The sequence below is a fragment of the Scyliorhinus torazame genome, chromosome 31 (assembly GCF_047496885.1).
Source record: "Scyliorhinus torazame isolate Kashiwa2021f chromosome 31, sScyTor2.1, whole genome shotgun sequence".
Classification (NCBI taxonomy): Eukaryota; Metazoa; Chordata; class Chondrichthyes; order Carcharhiniformes; family Scyliorhinidae; genus Scyliorhinus; species Scyliorhinus torazame.
Window position 1 is genome coordinate 28,956,206 of NC_092737.1, and position 18,213 is coordinate 28,974,418.

The 18,213-nt window shown below is 46.8% G+C and overlaps 1 protein-coding gene across 1 annotated transcript in view; it reads left to right on the forward strand.

The window, feature by feature from the left end:
* Positions 1-18,213, forward strand: part of LOC140404600 (scavenger receptor cysteine-rich domain-containing protein DMBT1-like) — a 243,460-nt gene that overhangs the window by 91,424 nt on the left and 133,823 nt on the right. Inside the window, exon 8 of the mRNA XM_072493200.1 lies at positions 8,427-8,741. Coding sequence (XP_072349301.1) covers positions 8,427-8,741 — 315 coding nt within the window. The remainder of the gene's footprint in view (positions 1-8,426; positions 8,742-18,213) is intronic.

Genomic DNA, 18,213 nt, shown 5'->3' on the forward strand with positions numbered 1-18,213 from the left:
CTAGGTCATTGATAAAAATGACAAACAGCAACGGCCCCAGAACAGATCCTTGTGGTACTCCACTTGTGACAGAACTCCATTCTGAATATTTCCCAACAACCACCACCCTCTGTCTTCTTTCAGCTAGCCAATTTCTGATCCACATCTCTAAATCACCCTCAATCCCCAGCCTCCGTATTTTCTGCAATAGCCTACCGTGGGGAACCTTATCAAACGCTTTGCTGAAATCCATATACACCACATCAACTGCTCTACCCTCGTCTACCTGTTCAGTCACCTTCTCAAAGAACTCGATAAGGTTTGTGAGGCATGACCTACCCTTCACAAAGCCATGCTGACTATCCCTGATCATATTATTCCTATCTAGATGATTATAAATCTTGTCCCTTATAATCCCCTCCAAGACTTTACCCACTACAGACGTGAGGCTCACCGGTCTATAGTTGCCGGGGTTGTCTCTGCTCCCCTTTTTGAACAAAGGGACCACATTTGCTATCCTCCAGTCCTCTGGCACTATTCCTGTATCCAATGATGACATAAAAATCAAAGCCAATGGTCCAGCAATCTCTTCCCTGGCCTCCCAGAGAATCCTTGGATAAATCCCATCAGGTCCCGGGGACTTATCTATTTACAGCCTGTCCAGAATTGCCAACACCTCTTCCCTACTTACCTCAATGCCATCTAATCTATTTACCTGGAGCTCAGCATTCTCTTCCACAACCTTATCTTTTTCCTGAGTGAATACTGACGAAAAATATTCATTTAGTATCTCGCCTATCTCTTCAGACTCTACACACAACTTCCCATCCCTGTCCTTGACTGGTCCTACTCTGTCCCTAGTCATTCGCTTATTCCTGACATACCTATAGAAAGCTTTTTGGTTTTCCTTGATCCTTCCTGCCAAATACTTCTCATGCCCCCTCCTTGCTCGTCTTAGCTCTCTCTTTAGATCCTTCCTCGCTACCTTGTAACTATCCATCGCCCCAACTGAAACTTCACACCTCATCTTCACATAGGCCTCCTTCTTCCTCTTAACAAGAGATTCCACTTCTTTGGTAAACCACGGTTCCCTCGCTCGGCACCTTCCTCCTTGCCTGACCGGTACATACTTATCAAGAACACGCAGTAGCTGATCCTTGAACAAGCTCCACTTGTCCAGTGTGTCCAAAACTTGCAGCCTACTTCTCCACCTTATCCCCCCCCAAGTCACGTCTAATGGCATCATAATTGCCCTTCCCCCAGCTATAACTCTTGCCCTGCGGTGTATACTTATCCCTTTCCATCATTAACGTAAACGTCACCGAATTGTGGTCACTGTCCCCAAAGTGCTCACCTACCTCCAGCTATTTCCTTGTCTCCCATCACTAAATTACCAGCGTCATTTTGGAGCGGCCCAATGTCAACTTTTGCCACCGTTTGTTTTTAATGTATTTGAAGAAACGTTTACTATCATTGCTAATGTTACTGGCTAGCCTACCTTCATATTTGATCCTCCCTTTCCTTATTTCTCTCTTTGTTACCCTTTGTTTGTTTTTGTAGCCTTCCCAATCTTCTGACTTCCCACTACTCTTTGCCACATTATAGGATTTCTGTTTTGCTTTGATGCACTCCCTAACTTCCTTTGTCAGCCATGGCTGCCTAATCCCCCCTCTAACAATCTTTCTTTTCTTTGGGATGAACCTCCGTGCTGTGCCCTCAATTACTCCCAGAAACTCCTGCCATTGCTGTCCTACTGTCATTCCCACTAGGCTCTTCTCCCAGTCGATTTTCGTCAGTTCCTCCCTCATGCCCCTGTAGTTACCTTTATTTAACTGTCACACCTTTACATCTGATTCTACCTTCTTTCTTTCAAATTGGAGATTGAATTCTACCATATTATGATCACTGCCTCCTAAGTGCTCCCTTACTTTAAGATCTTTAATCAAGTCTAGCTCATTACATTACATTAAGTCCAGAATGGCCTGTTTCCTCGTGGGCTCCATCACAAGCTGTCCAAAAAGCCCTCCTGTAAATATGCAATGAATTCCCTTTCCTTGGGTCCACTGGCAGCATTATTTACCCAGTCCACCAGCAAATTGAAGTCCCCCATGATCGCTGTGATCTTGCCTTTCTGACATGCACTTTCTATTTCGTGGTGTATTTTGTGCCCCCGGTCCTGACCACTGTTAGGAGGCCTGTGCATAAGTCCCATTATGTTTTTTTTGCCTTTGTGGTTCCTCAACTCTACCCACACAGACTCCACATCATCTGACCCTATGTCGTTTAGTGCTATTGATTTAATTTAATTCCTAATTAACAAGGCAACCCCGCCCCCTCTGCCCAACTCTCTGTCTTTTCGATAGGTTGTGAATCCCTGGATGTTTAAATGCCAGTCCTGAACCCCCTGCAAGCTTGTCTCTGTGATGCCTACCACATCATACCTTCCAGTCACAATCGGGGCCACAAGCTCATCTACCTTGTTCCGTACAATGCGCGCATTTATATATAGCACCTTTAATTCTCTATTGACCGTCCCTTTTTGTTTTCTTAGTAAGACCATAAGACCATAAGACATAGGAGTGGAAGTAAGGCCATTCGGCCCATCGAGTCCACTCCACCATTCAATCATGGCTGATTTCAACTCCATTTACCCGCGCTCTCTCCATAGCCCTTAATTCCTCGAGACATCAAGAATTTATCAACTTCTGTCTTAAAGAAACTCAACGTCCCGGCCTCCGCCGCCCTCTGTGGCAATGAATTCCACAGACCCACCACTCGCTGGCTGAAGAAATGTCTCCTCATCTCTGTTCTAACGTGACCCCCTTTTATTCTAAGGCTGTGCCCCCGGGCCCTACTCTCCCCTGTTAATGGAAACAACTTGCCTACATCCACCCTTTCTAAGCCATGCATTATCTTAAGTGTGGTGGACCTTGGTTTACTGAGCCTTTCCATATACTGTGTCATATTTTGTGGGATGGAGACTATCGTAACCTCTCCTGAGTTTTGTCTTTTCGTGCTTTTCTGTATTCCTAATCAGCTACGCATCCCACTGATTACTTCACCTCTTGGTTCCCTGACTTTCCTCCCCCCCCCCCCCCCATCTTTAGTTTAAAATCCTATTGACCACCCTATTTACTCTTTTCGCCAGAGCACTGCTCCCCGCTCTGTTCAGGTGGAAACCATCCCAATGGTATAGGTACCCACTGTCCCAAAACTGATGCCAGTGTCCCATGAAAATGAACCCCTCTTTCCCACACAACTCTTTCAGCCACGTGTTAACTTCCCTTATTCTTGCCTCCCTATGCCAATTTGCACGTGGCTCTGGCAGTAATCCGGAGATTATGACCCTTGAGGACCGGTTTTTTAATTTGAATCCTAGCTCTTTATAATCTCTAAACAGGTCCTCTTTCTTAGACTTGCCTATGTTGTTGGTACCGACATGGACCACAACAACTGGATCCTCGCCCTCCCTCTCCAGGATCCTTTGAAGCCGGTCAGATAAGCCCCGCACCCTAGCACCGGGCAGGCAACATACCATGCGGGACTCTTTATCATGCTCACAAAGGACACTATCTATACCCTGATAATAGAATCCCCTACAACTACAACTTGCCTATTTACTCCCTCCCATTGAATGGCCTGCTGAACCATGCTGCCTTGGTCAGCTGACTCATCCTTCCTGCAGCCCTGTTCGCCATCCACACAGAGAGCAAGTGCCTCATACCTGTTGGACAGAGTCAAGGGCGGAGGCTCCTGAGTTCCTAACTGCTGGTTCCCTTTACCTGCCTGACTTGCAGTCACACCCTGCTGTCCCTGGCCACTGGCAGAATTTAAACTACTTCCTCAGACAGGGGTGACTGCCTCCTGAAACACAGTGTCCAGGTAAGTCTCCCCCTCCCGGATGTGCCTCAGTGTTTGAAGCTCAGACTCCAGCTCATCATAACTGAGCCGGAGTTCTTCGAGCAGCCAACACTTACTGCAGCTGTGGTCGCTGCAGCTCGCAATGGGATCTGCCAGCTCCCACATTAAGCAGCTCAAGCACATCACCTGACCAGCCATCACTAATTAATTAATTTGTTTAATTTAAGTTTATGAGTTTAGCTGTGTTTTTTTTAATTATGGGCAGATTTGCTATCAACCAATCAGATCACAGCTTCCCTCTGACGTCACTTTTGGGGAAAAAGTGGAAAACAGGAAGTTACCGTTAGGTTTTTATACTCGATGGGCCGAATGGCCTCCTTCTGCACTGTAAATTCTATGACTAAGTGTCTCCAGTTACAGGTCCTGGAAGCTCCAATTTCAGAGCTAGAGCGGCAGCTGGAGACACTGTGGAGCATCCGCGAGGAGCATCGTGCATAGTACGTATAGGGAGGTGGTCACAGCGCAGGCTCAGGCGCCGCAGGCAGGAAGGGAATGGGTGACCACCAGACAGAGCAAGAGAGCGAGGCAGGTAGTGGAGGAACCTTCTGCGGCCATTCCTCTGCAGAACAGATATACCGCTTTGGATACTGTTGAGGGGAACGGCCTCTCAAGGGAAAACAGCAACAGCCAAACTTGCGGCACCACGGTTGGTTCTGCTGCAGAGGGGAGGGGTGATAAGTGTGACAGTGCAATAGTTATAGGGGATTCAATTGCAAGGCAAATAGACAGGCGTTTTTGTGGACGCAAACGAGACTCTAGGATGGGACCAAGGGCAATGTGTCCAAGTTTGACAGAAATCTTTGGATCCTCACTGTCTTCAGGGGATGTCCCGGAGGACTGGAGATTAGCCAATGTTGTTCCTCTGTTTAAGAAGGGTAACAAGGATAATCCAGGGAACTACAGGCCGGTGAGCCTTACTTCAGTGGTAGGGAAATTACTGGAGAGAATTCTTCGAGACAGGATCTACTCCCATTTGGAAGCAAATGGACGTATTAGTGATAGGCAGCATGGTTTTGTGAAGGGGCGGTCGTGTCCCACTAACTTGATAGAGTTTTTCGAGGAGGTCACTAAGATGATGGATGCAGGTAGGGCAGTGGATGTTGTCTATATGGACTTCAGTCAGGCCTTTGACAAGGTCCCTCATGGTAGACTAGTACAAAAGGTGAAGTCACACGGGATCAGGGGGGAGCTGGCAAGGTGGATACAGAACTGGCTAGGTCACAGAAGGCAGAGAGTAGCAATGGAAGGATGCTTTTCTAATTGGAGGGCTGTGACCAGTGGTGTTCCACAGGGATCAGTGCTGGGACATTTGCTCTTTGTTGCAAAATGATTTGGAGGAAAATGTAACTGGTCTGATTAGTAAGTTTGCAGACGACACAACGGTTGGTGGAATTGCGGATAGCGATGAGGACTGTCAGAGGATACAGCAGGATTTACATTGTTTGGAGGCTTGGGCAGAGAGATGGCAGATGGAGTTTAATCCGGACAAATGTGAGGTAATGCATTTTGGATGCTCTAATGCAGGTAGGGAATATACAGTGAATGGTAGAACCCTCAAGAGTATTGAAAGTCAAAGAGATCTAGGAGTACAGGTCCACAGGTCATTGAAAGGGGCAACACAGGTGGAGAAGGTAGTCAAGAAGGCATACGGCATACTTGCCTTCATTGGCCGAGGCATTGAGTATAAGAAGTGGCAAGTCATGTTGCAGCTGTATAGAACCTTAGTTCGGCCACACTTGGAGTATAGTGTTCAATTCTGGTCACCACACTACCAGAAGGATGTGGAGGCTTTAGCCAGGGTGCAGAAGAGATTTACCAGAATTTTGCCTGGTATGGAGGGCATTAGCTATGAGGAGCGGTTGAATAAACACGGTTTCTTCTCACTGGAACGAAGGAGGTTGAGGGGAGACCTGATAGAGGTCTACAAAATTATGAGGGGCATAGACAGAGTGGATAGTCAGAGGATTTTACCCAGGGTAGAGGGGTCAATTACTAGGGGGCATAGGTTTAAGGGGCGAGGGGCAAGGTTTAGAGGAGATGTTCGAGGCACGTCTTTTTGCACAGAGGGTAGTGGGTGCCTGGAACTCGCTGCTGGCGGTGGACGATAGTGACATTTGAGGGGCATCTTGACAAATACAATAATAGAATGGGAATAGAGGGATACGGACCCAGGAAGTGTGGAAGGTCTTAGTTTAGACGGGCGGTATGGTCGGCACAGGCTTGGATGGCCGAAGGGCCTGTTCCTGTGCTGTACTTTTTTTTGTTCTTTGTTCTTTTTGACACTAAGATAAGTGGTAAAGCAAAACGTGCAGAGGATACTGGAAGTCTGCAGATGGATTTGGATACGCTAAGTGAATGGGCTAGGGCCTGGCAGATGGAATACAATGTTATCCATTTTGGTAGGAATAACAGCAAAAGGGATTATTATTTAAATGATAAAATATTAAAACATGCTGATGTGCAGAGAGACCTGGGTGTGCTAGTGCATGAGTCGCAAAATGTTGGTTTTCAGGTGCAACAGGTGATTAAGAAGGCAAATGGAATTTTGTCCTTCATTGCTAGAGGGATGGAGTTTAAGACTAGGGAGGTTCTGCTGCAATTGTATAAGGTGTTAGTCAGGCCACACCTGGAGTATTGAGTTCAGTTTTGGTCTCCTTACTTGAGAAAGGACGTACTGGCACTGCAGGGTGTGCAGAGGAGATTCACTAGGTTAATCCCAGGTCTGAAGGGGTTGGATTACCAGGAGAGGTTGAGTAGACTGGGTCTGTACTTGTTGGAATTTAGAAGGATGAGGGGGGGATCTTATAGAAACATATAAGATTATGAAGGGAATAGATAGGATAGATGGGGGCAGGTTGTTTGCACTGGTGGGTGAAAGCAGAACTAGGGGGCATAGCCTTAAAATAAGGGGAAGTAGATTTAGGACTGGGTTTAGGAGGACCTTCTGCACCCAAAGGGTTGTGAATCTATGGAATTCCTTGCCCAGTGAAGCAGTTGAGGCTCCTGCATTAATTTTTTTTCAGATAAAGATAGATAGTTTTTTGAAGAATAAAGGGATTAAGGGTTATGGTGTTCGGGCCGGAAAGTGGAGCTGAGTCCACAAAAGATCAGCCATGATCTCATTGAATGGTGGAGCAGGCTCGAGGGGCCAGATGGCCTACACCTGCTTCTAGTTCTTATGTTATAAACAAGCTCTGAAACGGCCATGAAAGTCATTGCATTCAAGCGCAATCAGTGCTGGACCATAAATGCTGGTGCAGCCTGCGAAAGTCGCATCCCAGAAAAGGGAAAACTTAAATAACCTTCTTGTAAACTTCAGTTTTCCTCTCTTACTAAATCATTGTGTTTTTACAACCTACCACTTTACATTGAGTGGCAGTAACACTCGGTGAGTTCCCCACTATCAACATCCTGGGGGTTACCATTGGCCAGAAACTGAACTGGACCCAGCCGAATGAACACAGTGTCGACAAGAGCAAGTCAGAGGCTAGCCATCCTGAACAGGGTAACTCACCTCTTGACATCCCCAAAGTCTGTCTACCACTCATAAGGCAAAGGTCAAGAATTCCTTCCAATTTCATGGGTGAGTGCAGATCCAACACCTCACAAGAAGCTTGTCACCACCCAGGGCAAAGCAACATCGCTTGATTTCTTTCCTTTCCACAAACATTCACTCCCTCCACCACAGACCCACAGCAGCCGCCTTCTGCACCGTCTACAAGAAGCGCTGCAGGAACTCACCATTATCATTTTTGGCTGCCTTTTAGTGTGCATGGTTGCTCAGTGGTTCGCATTGTTGCTTCACAGCGTCAGGGTCCCAGGTTCGATTCCCTTTTGGGTCACTATCTGTGTGGAGTCTGCACCTTCTCCCCGTGTCTGCGTGAATATCCTCCGGGTCCTCCGGTTTCCTCCCACATGTCCCGAAATACGTGCTGTTAGTTTAATTGGACATCCTGAATTCTCCCTCTGTGTAACCGAACAGGCGCCGTAATGTGACGATTGAGGCTTTTCACAGCAACTTGATTGCAGTGTTACTGTAAGCCTACTTGTGGAAATAAATATCGTTATTATTATTCCCACGAACACTGCCATCTAGAAAAGCAAGGGCAACAGACACATGGGGACCACTAACAACTGGAGGTTCCCCTCTGAGGCATTCACCATTCTGAATTGGAAACATTTCGACCAGTGGGTCAAAATCCTGACCACCATATTGGACAGCAGCGGACTGTGGTCACCACCAACTCCGAGGGAGCAGCCTGTGATGGGTAATACATTCTGGCCAAGCCAGCGACGGCAACTTCGCGTAAATGTATGTTTTTAAAGAAAGGGCAATTAGGCCTATCTGCCAAAATGTACATAATGGAATTCGATTCAGAGACGATAAATAGAATTGTCATACTACTTCGAGAAGCAATAATCTTGCACTAATAAGCAGCAGCAATAAGGGGGATTAAGTATAATGATTCTTCTCAAGGTATGATTAAGAGATGGATTAGGAGTCAGGTGTTTTCACCCTTTTTCAGAGTCGCACGTGAGGCTTGTGAATGCAAACCATCGCTGTTCCGGCAGAGTGGAGGTTTACAATGAGGGAGAATGGGGGACGGTCTGCGACGACAACTGGGATATGGCGGACGCCGGAGTGGTCTGCGGACAGCTGGGCTGCGGTGTGGCTGTGTCAGCGCCAGCCAGCGCTGCCTTCGGGCAAGGCACCGGGAAGATCTGGATGGACGACGTGGCGTGCGGGGGCACAGAGTCCGCCGTCTGGTCTTGCTCCTTCGCAGGGTGGGGCAATGAAAACTGCGGCCACCAGGAAGATGCGGGTGTGATCTGCAACCCAGGTAAGGGGACATCCGGCCAATCGATAGGCACGCAGTCTTCACATTGGGAGACAGCTGTTTGGGATTTACAAAGGTGCAGCGTTAAAGGCAAAGCTTTAAACATGGTATCCACCTGGTCAAAGCTAAGTGACAGTGAAGAATCTATTTGTTGTTCATTTTTTATCCATTAACACAAACATCGAGAACGCGTCATAGGAACGTTCCGACAAGTACATACCAAACAATTATAATACTTATTGACATTATAATATCTACATTAGATGCAGAAATATGGATAAAATATAGATTGTGGCAAATCGGTACAGGATTCGTGTAGCGCCTGCAGGAGAAGATTGCTCATTAGCAGTTGTCTAGTCCAAGGAAGCAAATATCGATAGTGTATCTGATACTGGAGAAGGAAAAATGCCCAGTAGGGCTTGCGCAATTTTGCCCATATCTGGACAATCTTCACCGTACTGTAATCGTTCGAAACACTTTCAAATACATGCACAGACGTTGTCGACGGCATGTTTTACTGAATGTCCGAAAATAAATAGCTGAGGAAATTGTGGAGGCGTTGGTGATGATCTTTCAGGAATCCCTGGAGGCAGGAAGTGTCCGAGTGGACTGGAAAGTGGCTAAAGTGACACCGCTGTTTAAGAATGGAGGGAGACCGAAGTCGGGAAATTATAGGCCGGTTAGCCTGTCTTCGGGCATTGGTAAGATTTTAGAGTCTGTTATTGAAGATGAGATCGCAAAGTGCTTGGAAGTGCATGGTAAAATAGGACAGAGTCAGCACGGCTTTGTCAAAGGGAGGTCGTGTCTGACAAATGTTTCGATTTGATTGAGGCGGTAACAGGAAGTTTGATAAAGAAGAACCAGTGGACGTGATTGATTAAGATTTCCAGAAGGCCTTTGACAGGGTGCCGAATAGGGGACTGTTAAATATGTTGAAAGCCCATCGTGCTAAGGGTAAGATCTTGGCATGGATAGAGGATTGGCTGACTGGCAGAAGGCAATGAGAAGGTAGAAAAGGGGTCTTTTTCAGGAAGGCAGGCGGTGGTGTGCTTCAGGAGTCCGTGCTGGGACCACAACTTTTCACAATATACATAAATTATCTGGAAGAACGAACTGAAGGCACTGTTGCTAGGTTTGCAGATGATACAAAGATATGTAGAGGGACGGGTAGTATTGTGGAAGCAAGAGGGCTGCAGAACGATTTGGATAAGCTAGGAAAGTGGGCAATCAAGTGGCAAATGAAATACAATGTGGAAAAGTGTGAGGTTATGCACTTTGTAAGGAGGAATTAGGGCAAAGACCAATTTCTAAATGGGGAAATGCTTAGGAAATCAGAAGGACAAAGGAACTTGGGAGTGCTTGTTCAGGATTCTCTTAAGGTTAGTCGGCAGTTAAGAAGGCAAATGCAATGTTAGCATTCATGTCAAGTGGTCTAGAATACAAGACCAGGGATGTACCTTTGACGCTGTATAAGGCGTCAGACCCCATTTGGAGTATTGTGAGCAGTTTTGGGCCTCGTATCTAAGGAAGGGTGTACTAACCTTGCAAAGGGTCCAGAGGAGGTTCACAAGAATGATCCCTGGAATGAAGGGTTTGTCGTATGAGGAACTGTTGGGACTCTGGGTCTGTACTCGTTGGAGTTTAGAAGGATGAGGGGGATTTTACAACATAGAACATTGAACAGTACAGCACAGAACAGGCCCACGGTGCTGTGCCGACTATTTATCCTAATCTAAGATCAACATAACCTAAACCCCTTCAATTTACTGCTGTCCATGTGTCTGTTTAAGAGTCGCATTAAATGCCCCTAATGACTCTGACTCCACCACCTCTGCATGCAGTACATTCCACACACCCACCACCCTCTGTAAATAATCTACCTCCGACAACTCCCCTATACCATCCTCCAATCAGCTTAAAATTATGCCCCCTAGTGACAGCCATTTCCACCCTTGGGAAAAGTCTCTGGCTATCCACTCTATCCATGCATCTCATCAACGTGTACACCTCTATCAAGTAACCTGTCTGCCTTCTTCGCTCCAGTGAGACAAGCCCTAGCTCCCTCAAACTTTCTTACAAAGACATGCCATCCAATCCAGGCAGCATCCTGGTAATTTTCCTCTGTGCCCTCTCCAAAGCATCCACACACTTCCCATAATGATGCAACCAGAACTGGACTCAATATTCCATGTGTGGTCTAATTAGGGTTTTATAAAGCTGCAGCAAAACCTCGCGGCTCTTAAACTCAATCCCCCTGTTAAAGAAAGTCAACACACCATACGCTTTCTTAACAACCATATACACCTGGGTGGCAACTTTAATGGATCTTTGTACGTGGACCCGTAGATTTCACCGTTCCTCCACACTTCCAAGAATCCTGCCTTTAACCCTGTATGCAGCATTCAAATTCGACCTTCCAAAATGAATCACTTCACATTTATCAATGTTGAACTCCAGCTGACACTTCTCAGTCCAGCTCTTCATCCTATCAATGTCCTGTTGTAACCTGCAACAACAATAAACACTACCTACAACTCCCCTAACCTTCGTGCCATGGGCAAACTTACTAACCCGCCCTTCCACATCCTCATCCAAGTCATTTATAAAAACCACAAAGAGCAAAGATCCTAGAACAGATTCTTGCGGGATACCACTGGTCACCGACCTCCTTGCGAAATACTTTTCATCCACTACAACTCGCTGTCTTCTTTCGGACAGCCAATTCTGTATCCAGACAGCCATATTTCCCTGTATCCTATGCCCCCTGACATTCTGAATGAGCCTACGATGGATGGAGAACGTTATCAAATACCTTACTGAAATCCATATGCACCACATCCACTCCCCGGTGTTCATCAATGTGTCTCGTCACATCCTCCAAGAATTCGATGAGGCTTGTGAGGCATGGCCTGACCCTCACAAAGCCATGCTGACTATCTTTAATCAAACTATGTTTTTCTGAACAATCATGAATCCTATCTCTCAGAATCGTTTCCAATATTTTGCTCACCACAGACGTAAGACAAATGGGTCTGTAATTCAGAGGAATTAGCCTATTCCCTTTCTTGAACAGGGGAACAACATTCGCCTCCCTCCAATCATCTGGTACTACTCCACTGGAGAGTGAGGACGCAAATATCATCGCCAACGGCGCAGCAATCTCCTCCCTCGCTTCCCGTAGTAACCTTGGGTATATCCCGTCAGGCTCAGGGGACTGATCTATTCTGATGCTTTTCAAAATTTCCAGCCCATCCTCCTTCTTAATATAAACCTGTTCGAGTCTATTAACCTGGTTCACACTGTTCTCATGAGCAACAACATCCCTCTCTCTAGTGAGTACTGAATCAAAATAGTCATTTCGGGTCTCCCCCACCTCCTTAGACTCTAGGCAGAAGTTCCCTCCACTTTCCCCACTCTCAATCTGATCATCGTCTTCTCAGATAAGTGTAGAACGCCTTGGGATTTTCCTAATCCTGCCCGCCAGAGCTTTTTCATGCCCCCTTTTAGCTCTCCTCGGTCCATTTTGAGTTCCTTCCTGGCTATCTTGTAACCCTCTAGAGCCGAGCCAGATCCTTGCTTCCTCAACCTTACGTAAGCTTCCTTCTTCCTCTTGACTAAAATATCCGCATCTCTTGTCACCCAAGTCTCCTTCACCTTACCATTTCGTCCTCATCTCAGTGGGACAAAACTATCCAGACCTCGCAGCAAGTGCTCCTTAAACAACCCCCACATTACTGTTGTGCATTTCCCAAAGAACAATTGTTCCCACTTTATGCTCCTCAGCTCCTGTCTAACGGCCGAATAATTACCCATCACCCAATTAAATACCTTCCCATACTGTCTGCTCTTATCCCTCTCCATGAGTATGATAAAGAAAAAAGAGCTAAGAAAATTACAGCACAGGAACAGGCCCTACGGCCCTCCCAGCCTGCGCCGATCCAGATCCTTCATCTAAACCTGTCGTCTATTGTCCAAGGATCTATTTCCCTCTGTTCCCCGCCCGTTCATATATCTGTCTAGATGCATCTTAAATGATGCTATCGTGCCCGCCTCTACCACCTCCGCTGTCAAAGCGTTCCAGGCACCCACCACCCTCTGCGTAAAACAATTTCCACGCACATCTCTCTTAAACTTTCCCCTCTCAGCTTGAAATCGTGACCCCTTGTAATTGAAAGCCCCACTCGTGGAAAAAGCTTGTTGGTATCCACCCTGTCCATACCTCTCATAATTTTGTCGACCACAATCCGGTCCCCCCTCAAAATCCGTCTTTCCAACGAAAACAATCCTAATCTACTCAACCTTCCTTCAGAGCTAGCACCTTCCATAATAGGCAACAATCTGGTGAACCTCCTCTGTTCCCTCTCTAAACCATCCACATCCTTGTGGTAAAGAGGCGACCAGAACTGCACGCAGTATTCCAAATGTGGCCTAACCAAAATCCTATATACCTGTAACATGACCTGCCGACTCTTGTACTTAATACTACGCCCGAAGAACGCAAACATGCTGTATGCCTCCTGGATCACTCTATCGACCTGCGTTGCCACCTTCAGGGTACAATGGACCTGAATTCCCAGATCTCTCTGTACATCAATTTTCCCCAGGACTATTCTATTGACCATATAGTTCGTTCTTGAATTAGATCTTCCAAAATGCATCACCTCGCATTTGCCTGGATTGTACTCCATCTGCCATTTTTCTGCCCAACTCTCCAATCTATCTATATTTTGCTGTATTCTCTGACAGCCCTCCGCGCTACATGCAACTCCACCAATCTTAGTATCATCTGCAAACTTGCTAATCAGACCACCAATACCGTCGTCCAGATCATTTATGTATATCACAAACAACAGTGGTCCGAGCACGGATCCCTGTGAACACCATTAGTCACGTTTCTACATTTTGAGACACTCCCTTCCACCACTACTCTCTGTCTCCTGTTGCCCAGCCAGTTCTTTATCCATCTAGCTAGTACACCCTGAACCCCATACGACTTTACTTTTTCCATCAGCCTGCCATGGGAAACTTTATCAAACGCCTTCCTGAGGTCCATGTATATGCCATCTACAGCCCTTCCATCATCAATTAACTTTGTAACTTCCTCAAAGAATTATATTAGGATTGTAAGACATGACCTTCCCTGCACAAAACCATGCTGCCTATCACTGATAAGTCTATTTTCTTCCAAATGTGAATAGATCCTATCCCTCAGTATCTTCTCCAACAGTTTGCCTACCACTGACGTCAAGCTCACAGGTCTATTATTCCCTGGATTATCCCTGCTACTCTTCTTAAACAAAAGGACAACATTAGCAATTCTCCAGTCCTCTGGAACCTCACCCGTGCTCTAGGATTCTGCAAACATATCTGTTAAGGCCTCAGCTATTTCGCCCCTCGCTTTCCTCAGCAACCTGGGATAGATCCCATCCGGACCTGGGAACTTGTCGACCTTAATGCCTTTTAGAATACCTACCCCCACCACCACCCCCGCTTCCTTATGGCGACTTGACCTAGAGTATTTAAACATCCCTGGCCTCAACATCCGTCATGTCTCTCTCCTTGGTGAATACCGGTGCAAAGTACTCATTAAGAATCTCACCCATTTCCGCTGAATCCACGCATAAATTCCCTCTTTTGTCTTTGAGTGGGCCAATCCTTTCTTTAGGTAAGAAGGTAAGAAAGTGAGTTTTCCTCTTTTTTACTTTTATTACCTTTTCAAATTGTGTGCGTGGGGGTGGGAAACTGAAGTGACATCACAGAAAAGCTGTGACATGAGTGGCTGGTTGGGAAGCTACACTAAATTTAAAAAATTAAGCATTGGTAACTAATTAAACATAATTACTTAATTATAATTTAGTACTATATTTAGCTTTCACATATATAGTGGAAATCTAGTGCGAGGAAACAGATAGTTAACAGTAAATTAAAACAATTTTTTTTTGTAACTTTTAATTTTAATTTACTAATTAATTGACGCAATGTCAGTGAGAGGGGTGCAGTGCTCTGACTGTGAGATGTGGCAGGTCCGGGAGGCTTCCGGCGTCCCGGATGGCTTCATCTGCAGAACGTGCATCCAACTGGAGCACCTCACAGACCGCCTGGTTCGGTTGGAGCAGCAATTGGATGCACTTAGGAGCATGCAGGTGGCGGAAAGCGTCATAGATCGCAGTTATGTAAATGTGGTCACACCCAAAGTGCAGACAGAGAAATGGGCGACCACCAGGAAGGGCAGGCAGTCAGTGCAGGAATCCCCTGTGGTTGTATCCCTCTCCAACAGGTATACCCCTTTGGATACTGTCGGGGGGGGGGGATAGCCTATCAGGGGAAAACAGAAGCAGCCAGAGCAGTGGAACAACGGCTGGCCCTGTTGTTCAGAAGGGAGGGTCAAAGCGCAGAGGAGCAATTGTAATAGGGGACTCTATAGTCAGGGGCACAGATAGGCAGCTTCTGTGGACGTGAAAGAGACTCCAGGATGGTATGTTGCCTCCCTGGTGCCATAGTCCAGGATGTCTCCGAACGGGTAGAGGGCATCCTGAAGGGGGAGGGCAAACAGGCAGAGGTCGTTGTACATATTGGTACTAACGACATAGGGATTAAGGGGCATGAGGTCCTGCAGCAGGAGTTCAGGGCGCGAGGCAGAAAGTTAAAAAACAGGACCTCTAGGCCACGTGCCAGTGAGGCTAGAAATAGGAAGATAGAGCAGCTAAACACGTGGCTAAACAGCTGGTGTCGGAAGGAGGGTTTCCGTTATCTGGACCACTGGGAGCTCTTTCGGGGCAGGTGTGACCTATATAAGAAGGACGGGTTGCATCTAAACTGGAGAGGCATAAATGTCCTGGCCGCGAGGCTTGCTAGTGTCACACGGGGAGGGTTTAAACTAGTAAGGAAGGGGGGTGGGCACGTGAGCAATAGGTCAGAAGGTGAGAGCATTGAGGGAGAACTAGGGAATAGGGACAGTGTGGCTCTGAGGCAGAGCAGACACGGAGATGTTGCTGAACACAGCGGGCATGGTGGCCTGAAGTGCATATGTTTTAATGCAAGAAGTGTTACGGGTAAGGCAGATGAACTTAAAGCTTGGATAGTACTTGGAACTATGATGTTGTTGCCATTACAGATACCTGGTTGAAGGAAGGGCAGGATTGGCAGCTAAATGTTCCAGGACTTAGATATTTCAGGCGGGATAGAGGGTGATGTAAAAGGGATGGCGGAAATGAGCTACTGGTTAGGGAGGATATCACAGATGTACTACGGGAGGACACCTCAGAGGGCAGTGAGTCTATATGGGTAGAAATCAGGAATAATAAGGGTGCAGTCACAATGTTGGGTGTTGTGGTAGTATGTATTAGGGGTCATGTGGGACTGGAAGCCCTAATGTCATTGGCTGACAGATCCCGGGTCCTGGTTGGCCGTTGACCTCTAGCTCCGCCCTGAAGGCGGAGTATAAGAAACCGGAGTCCTCCCCCGCAGGCCATTCTACTATCGAGCTGCGGGGGAACAGACACGCTTAATAAAGCCTCATCGACTTCACTCTATTCGTCTCACGGAGTCTTTGTGCGCTACAGGTGTTTAGTACAGGCCTCCTAACAGCAAGCGGGAGATAGAGGAGCAGATAGGTAGACAGAATTTGGAAAAGAGTAAAAACAACAGGGTTGTGGTGATGGGAGACTTCAACTTCCCCAATATTGACTGGGACTCACTTAGTGCCAGGGACTTAGACGGGGTAGAGTTTGTAAAGAGCATCCAGGAGGGCTTCTTAAAACAATATGTAGACAGTCCAACTAGGGAAGGGGCGGTACTGGACCTGGTATTGGGGAATGAGCCCGGCCAGGTGGTAAAAGTTTCAGTAGGGGAGCATTTCGGGAACAGTGACCACAATTCAGTAAGTTTTAAAGTGCTGGTGGACAAGGATCAGAGTGGTCTTAGGATGAATGTGCTAAATTGGGGGATGGCTAATTATAACAACATTAGTCGGGAACTGAAGAATCTAGATTGGGGGCGGATGTTTGAGTGCAAATCAACATCTGACATGCGGGAGGCTTTCAAGTGTCAGTTGAAAGGAATTCAGGACCGGCATGTTCCTGTGTGGAAGAAGGATAAATACGGCAATTTTCGGGAACCTTGGATAACGAGAGATATTGTAGGCCTCGTCAAAAAGAAAAAGGAGGCATTTGTCAGGGCTAAAAGGCTGGGAACAGACGAAGCCTGTGTGGAATATAAGGAAAGTAGGAAGGAATATAAGCAAGAAGTCTGGAGGGCTAGAAGCGGTCACGAAAAGTAATTGGCAAATAGGGTTAAGGAAAATCCCAAGGATTTTTACACGTACGTAAAAAGCAAGTGGGTAGCCAGGGAAAGGTTTGGCCCACTGAAGGATAGGCAAGGGAATCTATGTGTGGAGCCAGAGGAATTGGTCGAGGCACTAAATGAATACTTTGCATCAGTATTCACCAAAGAGAAGAAATTGGTAGATGTTGAGTCTGGAGAACGGTGTGTAGATAGCCTGGGTCACATTGAGATCCAAAAAGACGGGGTTTTGGCCGTCTTAAAAAATATTGAGGTAGATAAGTCCCCAGGGCCTGATGGGTTCTACCACAGAATACTGAAGGAGGCTGGAGAGGAAATTGCTGATGCCTTGACAGAAATCTTTGGATCCTCACTGTCTTCAGGTGATGTCCCGGAGGACTGGAGAATAGAGGACTGGAGAACAGAGGGTAGTAGAGCGGAGCTGCTGATTGGTGTTGGAAGGGAAATGTGCATACCTCCGTCGTGGTCACCCTAATTTGAGTGTGTACCTGAGCTGTCGACACTAGCTGCTCGAGTGAAGACAAACATCCAGCAGAGGGCAGTAGAACGGAGCGGCTGATTGGTGTTGCAAGGGAAATTTGCAGACCTCCATCGTGGTCACCCTAATTTGAAGGTATTTTGTGGAGGAGCTGTTGGCAAGTGACATTTAAACCCGAAACACTTCTTCAGTGTTTCCCTCCGTACCCCCTCCTCTAACCAAAGAAAAACAACCGCTGTAAAGATCAAGAGGAAGGCTCGAGGTCGGGTAGAAGTAGAAAGAAGTTGAACCGTGACGCCACAGCCTGCAGGTATTGGATTGGCTGGTGACTGGTAAGTAGTTTTTCTTTTATATTCCCTCAGGTGATATCGTGCAGGGCGCAGAGGTTGCTGAGTTAGTGCTTGATGAGAAGGGGAGTGAATAACAGGTAAGCTCTTTCTTTCTTTTTCTATTTTTAACGAGGGGGATGGCAGCGAAGGTAGTGCAATGTTTCTCCTGCAGAATGTTTGAGGCGAGGGACGCCGACAGTGTCCCTGCTGATTTCCTCTGTGGGAAGTGCACCCATCTCCAGCTCCTCAGAAACCGCGTTAGGGAACTAGAGCTGGAGCTGCATGAACTTCGGACCATTCGGGAGGCAGAGGTGGTCATAGATAGAAGCTTCAGGAATGTAGTTACTCCGAAGAATAAAGATAGATG